Source organism: Hyaena hyaena, unplaced genomic scaffold (assembly GCF_003009895.1).
Source record: "Hyaena hyaena isolate Hyena2069 unplaced genomic scaffold, ASM300989v1 scaffold_1520, whole genome shotgun sequence".
NCBI lineage: Eukaryota > Metazoa > Chordata > Mammalia > Carnivora > Hyaenidae > Hyaena > Hyaena hyaena.
The window spans coordinates 113,964-132,767 of record NW_024082147.1 but is presented as its reverse complement, the minus strand read 5'-3'; the positions used below and the strand labels follow the sequence as shown (position 1 = coordinate 132,767).

The window sequence follows — 18,804 nt, the reverse complement described above, 5'->3', positions numbered from 1 at the left end:
ATTGCTTGGTATCCACATGGCTATCAACTGCATTCCCCTAGACAAAACTTATTTGACTCTTTATGTTCAAGAAGCATTTGCATTACTATATTTTTTCCATAATTTCGATTTGTAAAATAGGTCAAAGATAATGAAACAGCAGGCCCCTTTTCTGCTCATTTCAAAAAGTTTTTATTACATTTTCTGACAGAACCTTATTATTTCCATTTATAGTTGAGAAAACAAATCATGGTGACTGTAATTTGTCTAGTCGCAAAAAGTATAAATGGAAGGGTCTGGATTCAAATCATCACTCCAAATTTAGAGTGGCTCTGGGATTTCTTTTTCATTTGTTTTTCAGGGGATGAACAATCAATATATCCGTCGGGAAGTCTTCTGCTGTGAAACTTGTCACGAGCTCAAAACCTTCTGGGAAAAAGAAATCAGCAAACAGACTTGTTACAGGGAACTGGAGGAAGGTCGTCAGGGAAGGAGCGCCCTGACAAAGTATGTGGATTATTTCTCTACTATTTTTTAAACTAGATTTCTGTAGAAATATACCAGATGTGAATATGGGAGACTGAGTTCTATTTATTATCACTGTTCTAAGAATGCAAATGCTTGATACGGTATGGTAAAGCCAGTGCAGCCATGAGAAGAGAGGAAAACAAGACTTGGACGAAGTTTATTATATTCACAGGCCTCAGAGGAAGGGTCACCACATACCCTGCAGGGCCACACTAGAAGCATCAGGTCTTGCCTGGGGAAGCAAAAGACAGAAGCATGGGGACCATCTAAGCTTTTATTAGAGTTTCTGAGCTAAAGGCAAGGCAGAGCAGAGTAAACAGTTTAGGGCTGTCTAATGTGAATAATTCCAGAGGGCTCTAGCTATAGATGGGGTCTCTAGTTGTCTGGCACCTAGCCCTGGGGTGACTTAAGGCAGGGAAAATATGGCTTCATGTGCGGGAGTTAGAAGTGGGCCAAAGACTCAGAATTTGTTGACATGCTCACAGCAGACCTTTTGATACCTCTAAGAAAAGGCTAGCTCTGGGCCTTTCCATGGCCAGCAATTTTCTTATGATGTCAAAATATTATAAAATATAGAAAATTCAAGACATGATTAATTCATCTACTCAGTCTTGTCACCACCTATACCAGGGTTTCTGAACCTACCGTTATTGCCATTTAGGGCCAGATAATTCTTTGGGGGCAGGGGACTGTCCTGTGCTTTGTAAGATGTTTAGCAACATCTCTCAAAACACTACACTTCAGTAGGACTCCCATTCCCCTTGTAACAACAAAAAATATCTCCTGATATTACCAAGTATTCCCTTGAGGGCAAAGCCACCTGTGATTGAGAACCAGTGACTTATAAATAAGGATGAGCTGTTTTTATATATAACCCAAAATGAAGTTCTATTATTTATATCTTGATAAACCGAAAAAATCTTTTCTTGTCTCTGTTGCAATCCCCAGCACATGAGGAACCCTAAATTTAAGGTTAGGTCAACAGATATATGTAAGTATGAGAAATCTCACATTTGGGAAGATATATATTAATATTCTTGGGGGAAGAAAAAATGGTATCCCCCTGTTTGGCTAAACTTGTTGTTTTAGTCAAAGGAATCTGCTGAGAGGGGAACATATACTTATGTGAGAAAAACATGTGTCACATGTGTGAACATCACTTTGGATAAAAGAACCAGCACCTGCCCTCACATGTGCAGAGCCTTGGAGCAGACAGATCAACTCAACTTTTCAGAGACTATCTGGGTTCTCTTTCCCTAAAATAGGAACAGCTCAGCCAAGTTTTGCTAAGATACCCACTCACAAGTGGAGTGGCAGCTAAGTATTCTGCTGTCCAGTGAGGAGCTGTGTCTCCATGTTTCTGATCATGCTGAGCTGAAAACATATGTAGTTCACATGTGTTGAACCAACATTAACTTCTAAAAACCCTGATTAACCGCTGAGGGGAAATAACTTCTCTCCTAGCCAAAGAAGAGCTCTGCCATCATTCTAGCTATATTCCTATTTATTGAGCAAACAAAATTGGGCCATTCTGCATGCTAGAAGAGTCACACATTGGAGCATCCAGTCCTGGAGATTCCAGGGGAGTGAGTAAAATCAGTTGTGTGTTTCCTGCCATCTTCTGCCCCCAAGTCCTGGCCCATAAGCCCACTGGGAGCCAGATCCCATCATGACCCCTATACCATATCTTCCCCTCCAGAACCCTCAAGATATGAGATTAAAAGCATAATTTGTGACATCATTTTATTTTTGTCAAAATATATACACAATCTACCTGTATATACAAGAAAAACTAACAGTGGTTAGTTTTGATTGGTAGAATGGCAGACTTTATGTGTATAACCTCTCCTAGTTTCTCTGAAGTTTCTACAGTGATACTGTGCCATTTTGTAATTAGGCAAAATGAGGTTATAAAAAAAGGCAACTAATTGCTAATGGTCCAAAGAACAAATGCATTTAGAAATAATTAAACGATTTTTGTTTTAAATGTTAAAATACATGTTTAAACAAATTATTCTCCAGATTCCCACATGCCGCAGAAATGACCCTCTTCCAAGTGGGTGCAGGTTTCTCTCCCTTCTATAACCAAGAGAATAAATCTTCAAAATGTGCTTATCCTGAAACATTTCACCATTGTGTCCCACAAATAAATATTTAAAGATGTGGGCAGGGCCTCTGCATTGAAAATCTTGAGGAGTGAGGAAGTAGAGGCAGCTTCCTGTGGTCTGCTCCTCTGTTCTGGAGTCTCACTTACCAGAGCAATTTCCCTTGTCAGCTGTGAATAAAAAAACCCAAAGTCTTTCTTTACTTGATAAACAACAAATGAAAATCTAGTGGTTTTGTTATTACTTTTGTTAAATATCCCAGATTTATTTTCATTAAAAAAACCAGAATGTTGGAATATTAGTTTAAGTCCTGCTGATCTGAGCAAATAGTTTGAAACAGAGTAAGAGTGTACCTTACAACATACACTTGCAGACCAGTAAATGTCACAAACCCGTAAGTCCTTATTCTATCCTTGTGGCCTATAGTCCCCTATACTCCTCTATACATAAGTACACACTCTGGACATACATACATAATACTCACACTCTTTTTTTTATTCTGTTCTCCACTTTCATTTATTTATTTATTTATTTATTTTTTAAATGTTTTATTTATTTTTGAGAGAGAGAGAGTGGCAGCGTGAGCAGGGGAGGGTCAGAGAGAGAGGGAGACAGAATCCGAAGACAGGCTCCAGGCTCTGAACTAGCTGTCAGCACAGAGCCCGACGTGGGGCTCGAACCCACAAACCGTGAGATCATGGCCTGAGCCGAAGTCGGAGGTTCAACCGACTGAGCCACCCAGGCGCCCCTATTCTCCACTTTTAAAAGGCAAATTCAAGCCTCTGAGCAATACAGAAATATTCTGAGTGAACACTAAAAGACAAAAACCTATTTCCCACCCATACTTTTGCTGATAGAACAAAATCAGTATTGCTTTATGCTCTTCTCACAGGTCTGACTAGCAAGACTTGTGGCAAAGCAGGGTAGAGTGGAAACAGGTGTTTTACCATGGACATGATTGTCAGCACACTCGCCTGCAGGTTCACTGACAGAGGAATTCAGCCAGAGCTTCAGAGAATCAATTTATCTTGGTAATGGGTGTGTTTGGCAGAGGCCTTGGAGGTGAGATCATGAGGTGAGGCGAAGAGCCCCAGAACCGGAAAGCCCCTTACTCTCTCTGACTATGGCCAGAGAGAAGTAACAAAACAGGAATAGGAATGGTCCAAAGAAGTTGAAAACTGTTTGCAAATAATGGTTGGAGACAATCCGAGGAAAATCAAATGCAGTGTAGATACTAGGACCAAACCTCCTGGTTTGTTGGGGCAGGCCAGGTGTACGCCTATCATTTTGTTACAGTTATGGATTGTAATTATCCCTTTTATTTTAAAAGTATCTCCGTTTAGGGGCATGTGGCTCCTAAACTGATGTGGCTCAGTCAGTTAAGCATCTGACTCTTGATTTCAGCTCAGATCACCATCTCACAGTCCGTGAGTTCGAGCCCCTCTTGGGCTCTGTACTGAGAGCGTGGAGCCTGCTTGGGATTTTCTCTCTCTCCCTCTCTATCTGCCCCTTCATCACTCTCTCTCTCTCAAATAAATAAACTTTAAAAAAGGCGTGCCTGGGTGGCTCCGTTGGTTGAGCATCTGACTTCGGCTCAGGTCATGATCTTAGGGTTTAAGCCCTACATCAGGCTTGCTGACAGCAAGGAGCTTGCTTCAGATTCTCTGTCTCTCTCTCTCTTTGCCTCTCCCCTTCTCATGCACTCTCTGTCTGTCTGTCTCTCTCTCTCTCTCTAAAAAGTAAATAAATAAAAATGTTTAAAAAACTTTAAAAAAGAGTACCTCAGTTTAGATGATAAATTACATGGACACCTAAGTCTAAAAGCCTGTAACAGAAGTTAAGGAGAGTCATCAGGAGATGATACAGGTCAAACCTCCAGGAAGGAGAAAGGGAAGGAGGTTGATGCTCCTCACATCAGCATCTCTGAGCAGTACATTTTTACAACCATCATACCCAGGAAAAGTTAAAGCCCCTTTAATTAATGAATGTATCCACATTATATTAAAAAGTCCATTGAGCCCCATGAAATACACAGACTGCAATACTTATTAGTGAACTTTAAAAGATCTCAGTGACAGGAGTCATGTACATTTGGAGAAAGATTTAATTACAGAAACTTTCAGAGATGCTTATAACAAGGGCAGCTTGTGAGAAGTTTTTTTCAAACTTCTCCAGGAGAGGTTGGTTACAAACTAAGATGCATACTGAATAAGCAAAATGAAAAATATAACTTATGAAAATGACTAATAGGTGATATCAACAGGTCATAGAAGCTCAATAAATCATCACTTCTTTTTTTTTTTTTTAAGTTTATTTATTTTGAGAGAAAGAGCACAAGCAGGGTAGGGGCAGAGTGAGAGGGAGAGAAAGGATTTCAACCAGGCTCCTTGCGGTCAGCACAGAACCATGGACCCATGAACTGGGAAATTATGACCTGAGCTGAAATCAAGAGTCACCAACTCTTAACTAGCTGAGCTGCCCAGGTGCCCCAGTAAATCATCACTTCTTAAGTATAGCATGCAAGGACCTCTGAGGCAGTTGCCTGCTGAGAGAGCAGCCATTCCATGTTTTATTTCATTTTTCAAAGAAGCAAACTGTATTTTTATGGCCATCTCTTTAATTTAGTTTGAGATAGAATGGGGGTAGGTCTTAACATTATTCTCCATATCCCTCATTCTTCTCTCAATATTTCAACTTTCAATCCTTGGTTGCTAATGTGGCTGAGCAACAACTATACCTAACAACAGGCTGACGTGCTAGATTCTTTCCATTCTTTCCTGGGCCCATAATTGAGCAGAGTTTTAAGTGAGAACTTTATGGAAGCCAACTTAGTAATAGGTGCCTGGAAGCTTCAAAATATTTATATACTCTAAATTACTTGCCTACAGGTATCTTTCTGAGGAAAACAGATGGGTATATGAAAAGAGTAATAAGTATTATCATAACTCATTTTAGGGTTATTTATAAGAGTGAAAAAATTAAGATGGAATCCAATTTGTTAAATTCTTTATTGTATAGTCTGATCTTCCTGCAGTAAGCATGCACTACTTTGCTTTAGCATTGTTATGAAATGAATTGTGTACCCTCACACATTCAAAGTGTGACTGTATTTTGAGATAGGGCCTTTTAAAGAGGTGACTTGGTTAAAATGAGACCTTTAGACCTTTAGTGTAGGCCCTAATCCAATCTGACAGATGTGCTTTATTTACAAAGAGGAGATTAGATGTGCAAAGGGATACCAGGGATGCACACACACCCAGAGAAAAGGTCACATGAGAGTGTAGCAAGAAAGCCATCTGCAAGCAAAGGAAAGAGGCTTTGGGAGAAACCAAATCTACTGACACCTTGATCTTGGACTTCCAGCCTCCAGAATTGGGACCAAATACGTTTCTGTTGTTGAAGCCCCCAGTCAGTGGTATTTTGTGATGGCAACTCTAGCAAACTAATGAAAGTATTTACCCAATCTTTTCATTTTGATTATTTTTATTCCTATGAAACTAACACAAGCACATTTTTTTAAAATTCAAGTATCACAAAAGGATATATAATTAGAAGGGAGTTTCCTTCTAACTTGGGCTCCTATACTTGTTTTCCAGGGAAAACTGACATCAACAATTTCTTATATATCTTTCCCAAAAACTTCAATATGAACAAGCAAATAAATATGTGTGCTATATTTTTATGCAAGATGAGACTATACTTCTGCACCTTACTTTTTTAACTTACTTAGAAGTTTTTCAATATCAGCACATTCAGTTCTTCTTTAATGTTTTTCATTATAATGATGTTAACAATTTAACCAATCACATCAAAGAACACTTAGGTTGTTTTTCATTTTCTGGCTTCACAAACAATATGATAATAAGAATACTTGCACATACATTTTTGCATATATGGATAAGAATTATGGGATATGTTCCTAAAAATTAAAATGTTAAGTCAAAAGATAAGAGTTGTTTGTTTTGTTTAGTTTTGTTTTCTAATTTTGATAGCTCTTGACTTCTTGTCTTGCAAAGAAGTTGTATTCATTTAAACTCCCACCCTGAGTATGGGAGTGTGGCTGGGACAGTTGCTCACACTGTGTGTTGTCAAACTCTTAATCACTGTTAAGCTGATGGGTGAAAATAGCATCTAACTCTTTTAAAATGAATTTAATTAATTATAAGGTTGGTTGAGATCTTTTTATATGTATAGGAAACAGCTGGATTTCTTCTTCTGGTATAGCTTATTTATATCCTCTTCCCATCTTACTATAGATTTTTTCTTAATTGGTTTACAAGCACCATGCACTTCTTTTCATGTATGTACAGTTTTATGAGTTTTGACAGGTGCTAAGAGTCATATGATTACCACAATGAAGACATGACATAGTTCTGTCACTCTGAAAAACCCCCTCATGCTTTTCCTTTATGGTCAATTCCTCTGCCCATTTCCAGCCCCTGATGTGTTCTCCATCCTTACAATTTTGCTTTATCCAAAGTGTCATAAGTGAAATATATACTCTGTGTTCTTTTGAGTCTGGCTCTTTTCACTCAGTAAAATGTATTTGGGATTAATTCTTGTTGTGTGCTTCAGTTGACTATTCCTTATCATTGCTGAGTATTATTCTGTTGTATAGCTATATCACAGCTTGGTGATCCACTCCCCATTTGAAGGGCATTTAGGTTATTTCTGGGCTTTGGTGGTTATGAATACAACCGCTGTAAACATTTACATACAGATTTCTGTGGAACACAAGTTTCCATTTCTCTTGAGTCAGTACCGAAAATTGAGATTGCTGGGTCATATGGTAAATGCCAAACTACTTTCCCAAAAGACTGTTCTATTTTGCACTTCCACAGCAATGTAAGAGACTTTCAGTTACTAAGCATCCTAATACTTCATTTGCATTTTGCTGTGAGGGTTTATTTTTTTAATTTTGTTGGAGTTTTTTTGATGGAGGGGTTTGAGGGGGTACGTTGTTCTTTTGTTTTCCTCTTTTGGTCATTCTATGAGGTTAATGATAATTCATTGTGTTTTAATTTGCATTTTCCTAATTATGCTAAGCATTACTTTTATGTGCTTATTTGCCATCCATACAACTTTGGTAAAATGTCTGTTCAAATTTTTTGCCCATTACATTCTTTTCTTATCATTCAATTTGAACTTTATTTATTCTAGAAACAAGTCCCTTAACAGAAATGTGATTTGCAAATATTTTCTCCATTTATGGTTTGCCTCCTATTCTCTTTATGGTGTCATTCACAGAGCAAATTTTTAATTCTGATACCTCCAAATTTTCATTTTCCTATGTGTTGTATCTAAGAAATTTCTCACCCAATCCAAGGGAAATAATGAATATATTATTTTGTGAGGTTATCTTCTAGAAGCCTTAGCTGTAGCAGGACTCTTACACAGAAAGTAGTGACACCAAGGCCTTTCTACCTGGCCTTTCTTTCCAGGAAGCAACTTTATTCATGATGACAAGGTCTCAGTTGGGTTCCTACTTGAAACACCGATCCCTGAACACCATGTGGTGTAGTCTACGCATTTTGTACTTCTTTATCTCCCATATATGGGTAATGTATAGATATAGTCTGATTGGGTGGTTTCATGTAACAGGGTCATGAGGGATATCACATATGCATATAGCCAGGTTGCCTTCCCTTATCTAGAGGTCTTTTCTTACCACATTTCTTAGGAAGGGGACTCTACCACATAGTCTTACATTTTATATTTAGGTCTGTGATCCATTTTGAGTTAATTTTGTATAAGATGTGGAGTATAGATTAAAGTCCATTTTTTAAATATGAATGTATGATGCTCCAGCACAATTTGTTTAAAAAAAATCCTTTCTCCATTGAGTAGCTTTTACCTCTTGTCAAGAATCAATTGGTTTTTGGGGCGCCTGGGTGGCTCAGTTGATTAAGGGTCCAACATCAGCTCAGGTCATGATCTCACAGTTTGTGGGTTCGAGCCCAGCATCAAGCTCTGTGCTGACAGCTCAGAGCCTGGAGCCTGCTTCAGATTCTGTGTCTCTCTCTCTCTCTGACCCTCCCCTGCTCATGCTCTCTCTCTGTCTCTCTCAGAAATAAATAAAACATTAAAAAAAATTTTTTTAAAGAATCAATTGGTTGTATTTATTTCTGGACTCTATTCTGTTCCATTGATTTATTTGTCTGTTCCTTTATCAGTACCATACTGTCTTGATTAGGATAGCTTTATATTAAGTCACAGAATCAAGTAATATGAGTCATCCAACTTTCTTCTTCAAAATTGTTTTGGCTAACCTACTTCTTTTGCCTTGCCATACAAAGTTTGGAATCAGTTTGTCAATATCTACCAAAAGGTCCTGCTGAGATTTTGTTTGACATTATATTGAATCAATTTAGGAAGGAATAAATTTATAAAACTACATATTCATACACTTTGTTCATTTATCTATTTTTTCTTCATTAATTTGTAAAAGCCATCTGTTTCTCAAAAGTATTTTTTATAAGGAAAAATGAAAGACCTCAATTGGGCCATCAGATATAGAGATAAAACTACCAAGCATTTGTATTTTTTCTCTCCTCAGGCTCAGAGAAGAATGGAAGCAGAGGCTGGAGAAAAGGCTACAGATGCTGGACAATCCTGATGAGAAGAAAAAGCAGGCAAACACGGTGGGCTGAGAGCCTTCTGCTTCATCTACTTCAAAGATAACAAGCCACCAAGGGCACTCTTCTAGGAGAAAAATCTAACACCCAAGTTATGTTGATTTACTAAGCAGAGACACTCTCTATTTGCTTTCCCATTTGTAAGGGATTTACATGTTAAAACTCCCCCAGTGCTAATGGGAGTCATTATCCAACTCAATCCTCTCTGCACTGGACAGGGTGACTGCCAATGGGACAGTGAAGCTCACGTTATTTAATATAAAAAGCTCTAAGAATTAGCACTCCCCAGGTTTCAAAGATCCATGTAGTGTAATTTATTTCCATATTTTCTTTTCATTTTGAAATCTGAATGTTTCATCTAAGCTTACCAAAGGCGATGACCTGGATGGGAATTTGGTTTCCCTGGGTCTTCTGAAAAAACAGAGTCAATCTTTTCTTCCTGTCCCTGCTTTTTGTGAATACAGCTATTATTACGAAAATAATTTATAAACACTACAGTTTGAAAATGAACTGAACTAAATATTTCCCCCTTATCTTTATATGAATTCTTTTCTCATAAATATCTTTAACTAGAAACATACAATGAAAATAAAATAATGCTTAATAAACATGGTTGCCCTCTCTTGTATGTGCCCTGTGTTAACTCCCTCACACTTGTCTTGGTTAGCTCTCCGGTGCTAGAGCAAGTGTCAGCTCTGCTGCCTCCAGATACATTCTGGAATTTACAGTCACCTTCACTGTAGCCCCTTCTCAGTTCTGGAGCATGACCACAGTGTGGGATGCTATCTGTCACAGTAACTAGGGCTCTTCTGCCCATGGTTCCTCTCTGAGGGACAGAGGGGGGAGTCCTGAGCACCAAGGAATGCACATGGCCAGAGGGATCCTCAGTAATCTGAGACAATGCTGGGGAAGGCATTCATTCCTCATTAATGCCATATGGTAGCATAAACTCCTTCCCTTGGATAACTAAAAGGGCTTCTCACAGCTAAGAGAGCCATGGGGTGGCAAGAGGGTTGGAGAGGTGATTCCACATCCCCACAGTTATGAGATCCAGGCCCCTGCTACAGCCTCTTCTCCAATTTGGGTATAATATATAAGCAGCAAACTACAGGTGGGAAAAATCTGAGTCAAGTTTGGTTAATAATAAAATACAATTTCAGTAAGGACAGAGAACTATGGGAATACATAGGGGGTTCAGGAATGGGAATACATATTTCCCTGAACATTCAGGGAAAGCCCCCTGGGAAACTGATGTTTAAGCTGAGACCTATAAAATGAGTAAAAGTCCATCCAAGAAAAGAAAAGTGGTCAACTATCCTGGACATAGGGGAATGGCACTTGTGAAGAGCCAAAGAAGAGCATTGAACTACAGAGCATAGGGGACTAGAGATTCACATGGAGGTAAAGAACTGGTAAATGTGTGTCTGTGACACAGACTGAAGAGGTAACTGTTTTATAGGAGGGTGGAAAGGTGAGCAGGGGCCTCTAGAGCCCAGGCTAAAGATTCTCAGTTCTGGGGGCACCAGGGTGGCTCAGTCAGTTTAGCGTCTGACTTTGGCTCAGATCATGCTCTCACGATTCATGAGTTCGAGCTCCATGTTTGAGCTCTGTTGTCAGCGCAGAGCCTGGAGCCTGCTTTGGGTTCTGTGTCTCCTTCTCTTTCTGCTCCTCTTCCGCTCACACTCTGTCTCTCTATCAAAAATAAATAAACATTAAAAAAGATACTCAATTCTGGATTGAGCTATTGACACAGATTTTAAGGTAGAAGAATGAACTGATTAGATTTATATCTTTAATTTTTTCAAATTTTGTAATTCACATAACACACATGTATACACTTTCATGTAAGTAAATAAATGATTATACCATACCTGGTTTGAGTCCTCCTGTATTTTCTCCATGTTCACATGGCTGTATACAGACACGCACATTCACAATTACATTCACTTACCCCTTCACACAGACAAACACATACATATGCATACTCAAACACACTCTACATCGAAAGGGCATTGTGTGAATGTGTTTGTGTGGTAACATTTTACAAGATAAGATCATATGATGCTTCTGCATCTTGCTTTCCTAACTCAACCATTCCTCATATGAATGCTTCTAGGTGGGGCACCTGTGTGACAGTCTGTTGAGTGTCTGATTCTTCATATCGGCTCAGGCCAGAATCTCATGGTTCCTGGGATATGGCCCCACATTGGGTTCTGCACTGATAGTGTGGAGCCTGCTTGAGATTCCCTCTCTTCCCCTGTGTCTGTCCCTCCCTCTCTTTCTCACTCAAAATAAATAAATAAAACATTAAAAACAAAATTTTTTAAAAATGAAAGTAAATCAATACATAAAATAAATGCTTCTAGGTCAACTTAGCTTTAATTCACATTTTTATAGGATCATATTATACCCTGATGTGGATGTTCCATAATAAAGTCAGCAATTCTTTTAGAGATGGACCTTCACAATTTTCAGGTTTTTATCATTCAAACAATGAAACAGCAAATACTCTTATTCCAAGGTCCTTTATTCTAGAAAATAGACACATTCCCAGGAATGGGAAATGAGAAGAAACAGTATTGCAGTTCCTACTTATAAAATCCTTTCCAGACAGGCTGGCAAAATTCCCATCTGAACTAGCAGTCAATAAGAGTTCACCCTTCTTCTCATATCACTGCCAAGAATAAGTGTCATAGCTGCTCTTTTTATTTTCTGATCTGAGGGATGACATCATTGGTTTCTTTGGCCACTAGTGATTGGAATTTTCTTTTCATTTGTTTATTAGTTTAATCTCCTTATCTGTGAATTACTTAGACTGCCCATTTTTCTAGGGTTTGCCTTTCTAAGTCAATGTATATAAACTACTTAGACATTATAAAATCTGACCCATGGATTATCATTTGCATTAGCAGTCTAGAAGGCAGGGAAGGCTTGCTTAAACAACCGTTATCAAGTCTGAAAACCTCGAAGCTATAAGGAAAAATTACACATATTTGTCTCTGAAATAATGAAAAGCTTATATTTGGTGAAACATACTCTAAGCAGTGGCTTTGGTAGATATGCAAGTTTAAATGATCATTTGACTGCAATTGGGAAAATAGATTAGAGGAGAGGTGGCAGGAGGTGAATTAAAAGGTTGTTTCCAGTGTCTACATGTCCAAGAACAGGGTTGAGCAGATAGAGTGGATAGGTCATGCCAGTTGATTGAATGTAGGGGAGCAAGGCATGGAGATTCTAAAATATAAATGTTTGTTTGTTTTAACTAACATTTAATTAACATGGGTTAAGTAAAAAGAATATGAGCCTAAAAAGACAACAGAGCTGGATCTATTACCACTGGGGAACTGTCTCCTCAGAATAAGGGCGAAATCCGTGAACTATGTTTTCCTCCTCTATAGTAATGGGAATACTATCCCTCATTTCTCAAGGTGGTTGGGATTAAATGAGCAATAAAAGCCTGTAGAGCAGGACCTGGTACAAGGCAAGACTTCATGTACCTCGCCTCTCTGCCTGGACCTATCTCTTCCTGGCTCTTACTGGGCTGGACTCACATAAAATGAATGACTTGGTGGGCAGTAGTAAACAAGCCTGCAGGCTGGTCAGAATCACTGTTTTGAATTTATAGATCTCTGGGTTCCATTCCCAGGTGTTCTTTTAAAAACATTTTTTAAACGTTTATTTTTGAGAGAGAGACAGAGCATGAGTGGGGGAGGGGCAGAGACAGAGAGGGAGACACAGAATCCAAAACAGGCTCCAGCCTCTGAGCTGTCAGGTTCCAGGCTCTGAGCTATCAGCACAGAGTCCAATGCGGAACTGGAACTCCAGAACGGTGAGATCATAACTTAAGCTGAAGTCGGACGCCCAACCGATTTAGCCACCCAGGCACCCCTCCACTCCCAGAGATTCTAATTCTGTTGGTCTGGTGTGGGACTCTGGAAATTTTGTATCTTTATCAAACTTTCCAGGAGATCCCAATAATTAGCCAGACTTGGGAACAGCTTTCCCAAAGGGCACAGGATCTAGTTGAAAAGACAGTTATCCGAGCCACTCACCAAGCTGTACATTAAATTGCCAGAACTTAGTCATCCTGCACAACTGAAAGTTTGTGCCCTTTGGCCAACATCTCCATTTCTCCCACCCCTCAGCCCCTGGCAACCATTCTAGTTAATAACCCTGGATTGTATACTTGAAATCTGCTGAGGGAATAGAACTTTAAGTGTTCATTCACACACACACACACACACACACACACACACACACACACACACACAAGGTTTATGTGAGGTGATGGAGATGTTAATTAGCTTGACTGTGGTAAATATTTCACAGAGTATTAATGTATCAAAACTCATGTTGTGTTCCTTAAATATATACAAGTTTTATTTGTCAATTATACTTCAATAAAGAGGGGGGAAACTGAGTCAGGGTGGTGAGGCCATAAGGCCTGTGAGGTGCTATGAATGATCTGGCCTCAGGGAGGTGTGGAGGTCTCACAGAGGGGGTGAGAAAGAGAGAATGGACTGTGCTGTCAGCTGGAAAGTGAAGGGAGAGAAAAGAGAGGTAGGTTGAGGTTAAGTGGGAGGCTCTTGAAATGCTAACTAAGGAGTTTGAACTTTAGCACAAAGGCAATGGAGACTCATCAAACGTTTTTAAGCAAGGCAGTAACTTGCTAAGAACATGTCTTAGTAACTGAGTAAAACAACCCTGGCAGCTCTGTGGAGAATGCACTCTACAGATGTTAGGGATTGTCTTTGTTAAAACTATGATTATCCAAACAGCCTGATTTGGAAAATATACCCCTATGTGATCCTCCATTCTGTTCAAGGTGAGTGGAAGTACAAAGAATAGTGTGGTCGAAGTGACGAAATATTGGGAAAAACAGAAAATTTGCCTTATGCCCTGTCTCAAGGTAAATACCTTTAAAGTTCTAGCTTTTTATTTTAAAATTAATTAGCATTTTTTCTTTAGTAACCTTGCATGAGATAGACTGAAAAATAGCAAAATCTTGAATTGCACCAATTTAGAGCTCAGTTGCTCAAAAAGGCTTTACTGAATTTAAGCCACAGCTTTATGTTTGCCAAGGAGTAGTAATAAAAGATCTTTTTGTCTGTTGGACAAATGAGTCAGTATTAGTGAAGGAAAAAATCAGAACACATAGTGTCTTTTTTCATAAACAATTCAAAGTTAAAATTGTGAAGAGCCCTTGACTTCCAGCCCAGAACCCAAGTCCTTGTGCTGTTTATGGTACATACAAGCTGAAATGGGAGTGCCCAGACAGGAGACACAATGGCGCTTGGAGGCTTTGAATGGAAGATATCTTAAATGGGGTGCAGGAGGGAGAAGAAGAGAGACACTGGTTAGAAAGATTACTGTCCTACTCATCAAATGACATAGGCAACACCAAAAGACTTCTGGCTAAATTGTAGGATTACTTTCAGGTGGGCCCCTCTGCAGCACCATGAGCACTGCTAAAGTGCACGGAACCAGGTCTCTCCTGACAACCAAGGACGAAGAAGAAAGATGAGCCCCAGCCAATCCCCTTGGACTCTGCTTTGCCAATATGCTCCTTGAGAACATACAGATTCCAAAGGAAAGCAATAGGATTCTCTCACAACAGGCATCTTATAATAGCTTAGGAAATAATGAATTTTCTTTGAAGAATACATAATTGCAATTTTTATCCAATTACAAAAATATATATGTTTATGGTAAAAATTTAGGAAAGCCAAAGCTTATAAAAATTACCCAAAGTCCCCCACCCAACATTAAACACTGCTAATATTTTGAAAACTATTGTTGCAGGATTTTTTACCTTAACACCTGGGATTGTCTCACTGCTTCAAAGAATGAAGAAGTGGGCACAGAATAAAATGAGCAGCAGGCAAAAGTTTATTAGAGTATAAGCTTAGAAAGGAAGAATAGTACGAAAGATCTCTTTATAGAGAGGGGGCATTCGAAAGTGAATACCAAGGACTACAGGCAAGGGTCTTTCTTTTATAGGGCTTTTAGTCATCCCCCATCCCCTTCTCCTTGTTCCTTCTCAGGGTCTACCCTTATTGGCTAGGTAACTCTAAATGCCTAGTCATTCCTTTTTGATTGACTCATTTCTAGTATATGAAAGGTGGTCTATGGCCATAACGTTCCTTGTTCCTTGTGGGTTCTACGTTTTTATAGTCTACTTATTTTAGTCAGGTCTTTTGTTTGTCAAATTCCTGAGGGGGAGTAGATGGTGTCTGTTACATTCTTTTTTTTTTTTCTTTTTTTTGGTGTCTGTTACATTCTTAAGAGGAACTTTATACCTGAGGGAGTTTGCTTGAGATCGAACGTTCTCAAAAGAAATGTTTTAAAATTTGTGTTCTTTCTCACCCAAAGACCATCAAGCCATAGCCTCTCCCTTTCTGCCTACTGAATCCTATCTTTCCCTATCACACTATCAAACATCTCTCTATTCATATAAACTAAAAAAGATAGTTTTTCAAAAGAGGACTCTTGTCACAAATAATTTTTGTAAGCTATTTTCCTATTCAACAATATGTTCTGGACATCCAAAAAATAGATAATTACAGATCTCTTTTTGTTATCCTCTTTTTGTTAGTTGCATAATATTTGGATGTGTAGGGCACAAGAGCAGGCCATCCCAAGACGGGCCACTTCAGCATGAACATCATTTTGACTTAAAAGCAATAAAAACCCAGCAGATTCAGGAAAACCTCTTTACCTCCCCCCTCAACTGCCTGCCTATGTCAGGATGAGAGCTATTAACAGAGATTCCTCTTTACCTAAGAACTTAACTATACAAGGACAACCTTTGTTTTCCAGACATCTCCTTTCATCTTCCTACTAATGGTCTTCCTCCTCTTTGTATCCATAGATCCTGCCCCTCCCCTTTGCTCGTATAAACATGTTGCCTGACTGTCTATGGAATTCCCATGTCTGTGTGGATTCCCCATATGTACACTTAATAGTGTATAATTTTTTTCCTGTTAATCTGTCTCATATCAAAATGATTCTTGGTCAAGCTAGAAGGATCTTCAAGTATATAAAGAAATGCTTTCTCCCCAACAGATGAAAATAATTCATTTAAACAATTCTCTTTTGATAGACTTTCTACTTTTTCACTATAATATGCAACATTTCAGGCTCTTGACTGTCCTGGGTCTGTCCATTCAGGAAATGTTCCTTGAATGGTGTCTCTTGGTCTCCCTTGTTGAGACTTTGGTTATATTATTTCCCTATTCATAGTGGTATTTGGGACTCTCCACCATGTGTACTTTGGCTTGTTTCTTGAGGTAGCCCTGGAAAAGAGAAGAGACAGACAAACACACATGGAACAAAGGCACACAAACACACAGACAAATCCAATACACAAGCAAACCAAAAGGGAAAAAGAAAAAGAAAAAATAGGAAGAAAAAAAAGAGAAAAAACATGAAGGAGGAAAAACAAATAATAAAAATTTAAAAATAAAAAATAAAATAGAAGAAAAGAGAAGAAAAAAGAAAAAACCCAAAAGACAAAGGACAGTCTAAAAGCATAAAACCAGAATTCCCAGCTACAAGTAAAGAGCAGGGTGTATGCAGTGCTGATGAAAGAGAATATGCAAAGAGAAATAACAGGGTGGGGAGAAAGCGAAATTGGACAATGACCAGGCAGAGAGACTAAGAGGCTTAATTCAGAGAGAGAAAGATGATAATATGGTAAGAGGTGAGGAGAAAGAAACGAGATAATGTTTCTCAGAGATACTATATAGTCTGATTACTCCAGAGAAAGAGAGATAGAAAGGTAGTGGTAGAGGTGTAGAATATACATCTAGAGAATGTATTAAATGGGACTGTTTAAGCAAACCAATGACCAGAGTGCCCAGTCCAGCAGAGGGGAGGGATACGAATGAGACAAGGGAAAATATATCTGAATAGAAAGAATTGATCTAGGTTTAATCATGGCAGTGCATCTATGTTTTTCTTGCTCTGGGCTCTGGTATAAAAAAAGCAGCTCTTTATCCGGGAATGGGCATGGTTTGGTGTAGGCAGGTCTTAGAATCCACTGTGGTCCATCGGCCGTGCCCTGAGGTCCCACCTTGGTGGTTGTGGGGAGAAAAATGGCTGTGCCCCTGTCCCTTTTCATACCAAGTGTTGCAAATCACTCTTTCGGGTCCGATCTTCCTGTGTCACGAGTGTAGCCAAGGTGGGCCATTTATATGTCTCAAGCCATGCCTCGTTTCCAGATCTTAGTCCACAAGCTTTATGGATACCGCCCGAAACATAAACCTGCATTCCAAGGCCTTCCAAGCAGTTTCAAGCCAGCCGCTTCCCACTGGGGATCGAGCTGAGCTAGAAGAGTGGGGGAAGGGTTTCAGGCCACACTGCTTCCCCTCTGGATCAAGCTGGCAAGCAGAGGAGCAGTTTCTCCTGGCGCCGCCTGGGACTGGGGAGTCCAGCTTAAAGTCAGCTCCACAGCTGTAAACCGGATCGCTCTCTGTCCCGAGCTGAGGTTTTTCTCTTCTCCAAGGATAGAAACAGTTCTTTGAGCAGTTTCAGCTGCTCTTTCTTTTCCCCTTGACTCACCACAACTCCCTACAAAGGGGGCTCCTTCCCCTCCCTCCGTGTCTCCGGGTTCTGCCCGTTTTTATCTTCCCCAGTTCGCACTCATGCACCTATAAGGTTGTTTTCTAAGTGGACTCTGTCTCCTTTTCTTCTCAAACTCCTGCGGTTCTGTAAGTGTTCCTATGGCTTCAGGCCTTCTCGCTTGAGGGATGGGGATTAGTGAAATGTACGGAGCCCCCTATTTCTCTGCCATCTTGCCTCTATAATAATCTCATTTTAAAAGGCAGAGACAGGGGGTTTATTGTCAGTTAAATATGAGAAATTCTGGGCTGAAGAACTATAAACAACTTTGATTTTAAGTGTTTACTGCTGAACTTCCCAGACTTATTACCATGCTAATATGCATCAGGACTCTCCAGTGGTCCCACGTGGTCTGGGCTTGCAGAGGTCAGCTAGCCCTAAAGCTGCCAGGTAAGAGTCCTGGGCTGTACTTGAAGGCTTTAGACAAGTCTCTTACCCCTCTGAGCCTCAGTTTCCTCGTCTCTAAAGTACCTTCTTAGGGATTACCTTCTTTTTGTGAAGATTTCATCAGCAAAGTGTTTGAACAGCACTGAAACATCAAAAGTCTGCAATAAATGTTAGCTATTAACATTTTAGCATTAAAGTCCACCATGTACTTTTCCATTACTGCCTTATCTTCTTGATCACGTTTCTTCTTGATCAAAAGCATAGTTCCCTCCATTATCTTTGTACTTGTGTTTATACCCCCAAATGCAGCCCCAACAGGGCAGGGAGCCATTCATGCTTACTGCTTGGTGCTGTGGCAGGAGGCCTGTTAACAAGAGGTGACAGTGGAAGGGTATGGTTTAAGCAGTTAGATCAAGAGTCTGCTGGGGCGCCTGGGTGGCTTAGTCGGTTGAGCGTCCGACTTTCGCTTAGGTCATGATCTCGCGGTTCGTGGGTTCGAGCCCCGCGTCGGGCTCTGTGCTGACTGCCAGCTCAGAGCCTGGAGCCTG

At 39.7% G+C, this 18,804-nt stretch overlaps 1 protein-coding gene across 1 annotated transcript; it reads left to right on the top strand.

Moving 5' to 3' along the window:
- The first annotated feature begins 337 nt into the window (after positions 1-337).
- Positions 338-9,351, top strand: FAM240B (family with sequence similarity 240 member B). Its single transcript, XM_039223974.1, has 2 exons — positions 338-486; positions 9,169-9,351. Exons 1-2 carry the CDS (start codon positions 344-346, stop codon positions 9,260-9,262), a joined length of 237 nt encoding a protein of 78 aa, XP_039079905.1. The 5' UTR covers positions 338-343; the 3' UTR covers positions 9,263-9,351.
- Positions 9,352-18,804: the final 9,453 nt, after the last annotated feature.